This window comes from Anabrus simplex, chromosome 1 (assembly GCF_040414725.1).
Source record: "Anabrus simplex isolate iqAnaSimp1 chromosome 1, ASM4041472v1, whole genome shotgun sequence".
Taxonomy (NCBI): domain Eukaryota; kingdom Metazoa; phylum Arthropoda; class Insecta; order Orthoptera; family Tettigoniidae; genus Anabrus; species Anabrus simplex.
In genome coordinates, this window is record NC_090265.1 from 248209446 (window position 1) to 248216524 (window position 7079).

Genomic DNA, 7079 nt, shown 5'->3' on the forward strand with positions numbered 1-7079 from the left:
AATGGTCATTGAAATTTTTACTTTACTAATGTGGTTACGCTCCCTCTTTATTGCCTCCTTGGCTCTCTGATGAGAGACCTTTCATTAAGCTCTATACTGGAAGTAGTAAGATCTGTCATACTTCTACCCCTGCGCTCATTTACGCGCTTACCTCTTACATACTCCTGTCTATCAAAGTGCACTGTAACGTCCTCGTCTGAACAATGTGAGTTAGGACCATTAATTATAGTTTGGCGGATACATACCTTTCCGCAACACTCATCTCCTAGCTCTGACAGTTTATGAGCAAGTGTAAATCTTTTGCAACATCTTTTGCAAAAACAGCAGGAACATAATAATAACAACAAAATAACAGCAATTGTTCCTCCACCTATATAAGACAGAAAATTCAACTTATCCAATTTATGATTTTGCTTTAATTCATCCTCCTGTTCAAGTATTAATTTTTCAACTGCCTCTACTTTATGACTTGCTAATTTTAATTCCTCTGCATGGTGAAGCACATTTACCAACGGTATCTTTCCTTCATCCTGCAATTGACTCAATTTAGTGTTAATTCCTAAATGATCGCAACAGTCATACTGTAACAATAGATCAGGTACAAACCCTTGATCTTTGGTACTATTTGTTTTAATTACATTTGAAGATAGAATTTTTGATTTTGGCCCAAAGGCCGTACATCTATTAAACATTGTTATTATTCCTGTACCTGTTAACTTAGCATCACTTGTGTGCAACTCTTGACATACTACTGTTATTTTTACCTCCTGTGGAGCGATATAAATCCATTTATTTTCTCTTAAGGGAAACCACATTACTTCTTGTACTCTAATTACATTTTTTGACAATCTTTTGGCATAACCTGTGCCCCTGTTAACAATTTTACTACACATTCCTCATGTGAATGAGCTAGTTTGATAGCAAACTCTTGTTTGCATACCTTAAGTTTATCATTCAACCTCTTACAATTATTAATTTGATTTTCAGTTAACATTACATAATTTTGCCTGTTCTGGTCCAAAAGAATAAATTCATTTTCACTATTAATAAAAACAAAGTTTTCTATCTCACCATTCACTCTTGTTGGGAATGGTATAACCTTAATAAGATCATATTTTACCTTATCTACCAAAGGTACCTTTACAATGTAACCAAGTATTTCTTTAGTAATGAACACTTCAATCTCTGCTATTCTAGTTATTAAATAGCCATAAGCCAGTCTCAACTCAACAGGTAATGTCATTCCTGGTGGGAAATTATTCTGTGCCTTTGAAAACGACTTTATTATATCACTAGGACTTATAATCTGAGGTTGTAAGACTCCCTTTTGAGCCAACATTATTCCATTTAACAGAATCTCATAATGATCTTTTAATTGCGCTAAGAATCCTTGCGTGTCAATTAAATGCCTATTGACCGCGATTTCAATCTCCGTTCTCCTAAATGCGCTTTCTATTTGCTCAGTCTCATCCTTCAGATATCCCCGTATTGTTGCTATATTATCGCTTAATTCTTTTTCGTTCTTAGCGACGTCATACAATGAGCTATTCATTGATTGTAACGTACTTTTTACTACAATCATCTGTTCTTTCGCGACTTTTAACATCGACAAATTCTCTGATTCAAGATCCTTAATGTGACTTTGATAATAGGCTGCATCCTGCGAATCTAAGGTTCCGAATAAAATTTTAGCAATACTTCCTACAAAATTAAGAACTCCTCGCTTCATTCTATTTTGATCTGAATTTTCCTTCTCCTCAGTCTTAGTTGTTTGTCTTATTAATTCACGCAAATTTTGAGTTTTATTTAATTGCATAATTAAAAGCTTTACCTCATTCTCACACGTATATGTTAAATTTACTTCCAGTTCTGAACACAATCTCATGGTTCTCTGAATGTATTTCTTACCAACATTATACGCATCATTTAACGCTTCTAAATTTACATAAGTTACTACCTTCCATTCAGTGTTATAGAGTTGAACTTCACCTAGCTTGTCGAAATAAACCCCTGGGGTGGACTCATATGGTTGGAGCTGGAAATCAATTGCCTTTCCTCCTTTCGTAAATATCGCCATTACTGCGATCGCCGCTGCTATCAGCGCCATTGACCTGCAAGTAACAGATTTGTGTTACCTTGCGTTGCCTATAATTTATTACTGGTTGTTCACAATGTATTTACATACAATTTTCCTTCTCATTTAAATATATAACTTTAATCGGTTACTGTGTACTGTAACGCGCTTCCCTCGCTTATTCATATTCAAAACGCAGTTCACTCCTGAAACTTCCTGTACTGTGTACGGGCCAACAAAGTTTGGACTTAATTTTTTGCTACGACCTCGCCTTACTGAATCATTTCTTAAAAGAACTTGGTCTCCTATCTTAAACGTTACTTCGTTTATTCTTGTATCATACTGGACTTTATTTTTCAACTTGGTTTCTATTAGAGTTTTACGTGCTACCTCGTGACTTTCTCTAAGCCTTCGAGCTAATTCCTCCACATAGCTTTCGTGTTCATTATAATTCTTCTCGTTTGGTTTTCTCTGCAATGTCCCTGGTATATTCGCCTTTCTTCCAAATACTAATTCAAATGGTGTGAAATTAGTTGACGTACTTTTCGTTGTATTGTATACAAAAGTTGCCATTGAAATGAACTTATCCCAATCGTCTTGGGTTCCACATACATAGTGTCTCAAAAATTCAGCTAATACTGCATGAGACCTCTCTAAACTTCCGTTGGACTGTGGCCTAAATGCGCCAGTATGAATCTTCCTAATATTTAATAATCTACATAATTTCTTCATTACTTCGCTCAAAAAGTTGCTACCTTGGTCAGTTAATATTACACTTGGTATTCCAAATGTTCGTACTACATTGTCCATCAATGCCCTTGCAATTGTCTCTGCTTCTTGATTTTTCATTGGCACTGCTACTAAGTACTTCGATAACTGATCTTGACACGTTAAAATAAATTTGTTTCCGTCGAGTGTAAGTGGAAGTGGTCCAACCACATCTAACGCTATTTTCTCAAACACAATCTGCGGTGTGTCTGTGATAACCATACTCGCCTTCGTATCTGGCTTCGTAAACTTATTAGTTTGACATGAATGACATGATCGAATGTATTGCTCTACATCTCTCTTCATTCCTGGCCACTCAATATAATCTTTTAACCTAGCATACGTGCGTGTAATGCCTTGGTGTCCTCCAACTAAAGATGCATGAAATTCTTTCATAATCTCTTTCTTTTCATCCTCTGTTAATTTCTCTGTGAATTTCTCATCTGTTTCCATTTCTGAAACTTCTTCTTGTTCAACCTCATCTAATTTGTGTATTCTGCTCAGTGCGTCTGCATTTGTATTTAACTTTCCTTGTTTATAAACAACATCGAAATCGTATTCTGCTAACTTCAATCTAAATTTTAGCAATCTTGAGGTTGGATCTTGCACATTAAATACCCATTTAAGTGGTTTATGATCCGTCACTACAGTGAACTTTCGTCTTAAGACATACGGTCTAAAATACTTTACTGCAAATACAATTCCTAACATTTCCTTTTCTGTTGTTGAATAATTTCTTTCTGCCTTATTCAATACTCTAGATATATATGCTACTGGCAAATCGCTTCCTACCTTCCCTTGCGACAATACTGCGCCTAACGCTTCATTGCTTGCATCGGTTGTTACAATAAACGGCTTCTCGAAATCTGGATATTGTAAAATCGGATACGTTATCAAGTTATTCTTTAAAGTCTGAAATGCTCCCTCTTGTTTAGTTTCCCATTTATAGTCTACTTCTTTCTTTAAAAGTTCATACAGTGGTTTAGCAATTTTGCTATAATCTGGTATAACACGTCTGTAATATCCCGATAATCCCAAAAATCCCTTAAGTTGTTTCGTGGTCGTGGGTTGAGAAAATCTCTCTTAACTTCTCAAAAACGTCGATCATTTATTATTATTATTATTATTATTATTGTTATTATTATTATTATTATTATTATTATTATTATTATTATTATTATTATTATTATTATTTTACTGAATCTCAAAATAATCATATAATTTAATTTCATTTAATAAACATTTAATTCACTTACTTCCGCTGACACATTTGTCATTAATCACATGAACGTCACTGACATACGTTTATATCAAAAATTCCGATATAATGCTGAAAATACTGGGTTTTTTTGTAATATAATTAGCATAAACACTTAGTTCCATTTACTCCTGCTAATTAATCGTATGAACGTCATTTGCATACATTTATATCAAATGCCTATCTAATACCGAAAATGTGATCTTTTCAATATCTTTTCCTCTGCTTCAACTTGATAATAGCTATTGGCTAAATCAATTGTCGAGAAATAATTCGCTTTCCCTATTGAGTTACTTAACTCCGTAGTACCTGGTATAGGGTACATGCTACCGATCGTAATCTCGTTTAATTTTCTATCTAAATAAAATCTATCATTACATTCTGAACATATTTCAAATATCCTTTCTCTATCACACTTTAGCATATGATCTGCCCTAATTAGTTCGATTAATCTTCGAGTTCTCGATTGTGAACATTCTTGTGCGTCACTTTTTTCTACTTTCATTACGTGCGCAATTTCATCTTGTCCTATGTCATATATAGTTTCCGTTCTCGGACATACTGTTATTGCTTTAGCTTCTCTAATTTCTATTTTATGTTTATCACCATTTACTTCGATGAATTCCTCCGTGAAATTAATTACCGAATCTTTCAATAAATCTCTACCTATCAATCCGTCTTGTGACAGCTGAAATTCATCATCTACTACATGCAATTTGCATTGAGATGATCCCAAAGTTACCTTCGCGGTTCCACACGTGAATAGTGTTCCTTTGCTAACTCCTAGCAATTTTAATCTATCACTTGTATCTATCTTTATTTCCTTCGGTACGCATTGTTTCTTTATTATACTTATTTCTGAGCCTGTATCGATTAAAAATCGAAAAGGTCCGTGTACATCATTTATAGATAGTAAAACTGTCCCTTCATTGTTATTACACTTATTGTGTACTTGGCCTATGTGAACACTTTTAGGACCTATAACCGGCCTTGCGTCATGATCCTGTTCTAGTTTTCCGCCTGCTTGTTCTCGTAACCTTTACCCTTGTAATTAGTGAATTGCTGCGGTTTACTACTTTTACAATTTTTCTCTACATGCCCTGTTCTCTTACAACGTTTACAAACTATTACTCTGCACTCTCGTGAATAGTGCCCTTCCTTATTACAATTGTAACACGTTATTGCCTTAACTTCTTTTGGTCGCATTTTAAGAAAACATGAGGATGCCGAATGTCCTTTCTTATTGCAATTACTACAATATTTATCTCTCCTAACTGATTCACCGTGCTTTTCCTTACTTGAGAGTACGGCCGACTCTTCTTGGGCCGCTACCTCAACTGCTAAACCGAAATCATCCGTAATGTTCCTACTACGGACAATCGTTTGAATGCTTTTATCAATTAATCCTTGTACAAAACATGATATCCCTAACTCTCCTATTAAATTCGCTCTATGAACTTTTGCCTCCGGTTCGACTCTCGCCGTGGCAACTTCTTTAAGTTCGCTTACCATTGCATCCATTCTCGAACCCCAAGCTATTACAGATTCATCTTTATTTTGCTGTGCTTTAAACATTTTACATGCGTAGTGATCAATAGTCCTACGCTCTCCATAATTTTCAAACAAAGCTGCCTTCGCTTTTGGCCAGCTCGTAACATCCTGTCTTACTAATAACTTGCTTCTAGCTTCACCCGTTATTCTGGTAAGAACATATTTAAAAAAACAGCGGATGTTCATCCGGTTGAACAAATTCTATTGCTGAATCTACATTTGCACAGAACTCTTTCAACCTACTCCGATTTCTCCCGTCAAAAGGATCTCCGATTAACTTGAACGCTTGATTGATATTAATATAATTGTTATCTGAATTATCACTGGCACTTCCCACTTCAGAATTAGACATACTGATTTTGAGTTTGGCTTACCTTACAATATTTGGTCTTCTACTGCGTGCTGATGGTGAGCTGACGACGTGCAGGTACGCCGGGTCGATTGCGTCTTCCTTCCTTGGACTCCTATGAATCCCTCTGCTACTCCGTGGGCCAGCCCTTGCGCCTTCTTGGTTCTGCTCTCTGTCTGCTTACGGACTTCTTCTTCCTCCTGCCGACCGCCCCTCAGTCTACTAGGATAGACAGCCGCTGGACTTCTTCTTTCTCCTTCGGACCGCCCCTCAGTCTACTAGGATAGACAGCCTCCGGACTTCTTCTTCTTTCTTCCGACCGCCCCTCAGTCTACTAGGATAGACAGCCGCTTAGGAAACCACCAACGCCTGGTTAAGAGTTAAACAACCCTGGATGGACGTCGAACTCAGGACCAACCCCACAAAACTGACACCAGTTTTTCTTCTCCTGTCGTATCCCGGCCAACAGGTGAGACGCCGAGCGGTGAGTGGAATCACCTGATGGCTAACAACAGTACTAAAAACGAAAGGGATATAAGATGGTAATTTATAGGCGTTAGGTAAGTTGGTTGTTAAGAGTTGAAACTCATATGATTTCCTATATATGTGCGTATATTGACAGATGATGTACAAAGAATATACACGTACAATTGAAGTCGGTCACGTATTGTGACGTACTGGAACTAGCCTTCCTCAGAACGGCTACTCCAAGTAAATGCAAGTGGACTCTAAAGCATTAGAGTCCCACTGAAATGCTAAGCGATGTTAAAAACAGAGTATCGTGAAATCTCACAGAGATTCCTCAAGCTTTAAGTTGCCAACTACGATAAAACCCAGAAGAACTCGGGCTTAAGTCGAGAATCAAAGTATGAATGGTGAATACCAAGTGTTAGCACCACCGTTCAACCTGATCTACTAAGAAATATTCTAAGTAGCGAGACCGCTTGGAGAATTGATCGCAACCCTCTAACGTGAGCGGAAGGCAAGGCTCCCAAAGCGAAGACTAATGCAATAAGACGCTTGTTCCTTCAATTACATACGTATTTAAAGGGACTAGCAATATGATATGAGGTTCTCCC

General features: G+C 36.8%; 1 protein-coding gene across 1 annotated transcript; it reads right to left on the reverse strand.

Moving 5' to 3' along the window:
• Positions 1-355: 355 nt before the first annotated feature.
• On the reverse strand, positions 356-6175 carry LOC137498488 (uncharacterized). Its single transcript, XM_068226047.1, has 2 exons — positions 6026-6175; positions 356-2111 (listed from the first exon to the last, which is right to left on the reverse strand). Exon 2 carries the CDS (start codon positions 2105-2107, stop codon positions 833-835), a length of 1275 nt encoding a protein of 424 aa, XP_068082148.1. The 5' UTR covers positions 2108-2111; positions 6026-6175; the 3' UTR covers positions 356-832.
• Positions 6176-7079: the final 904 nt, after the last annotated feature.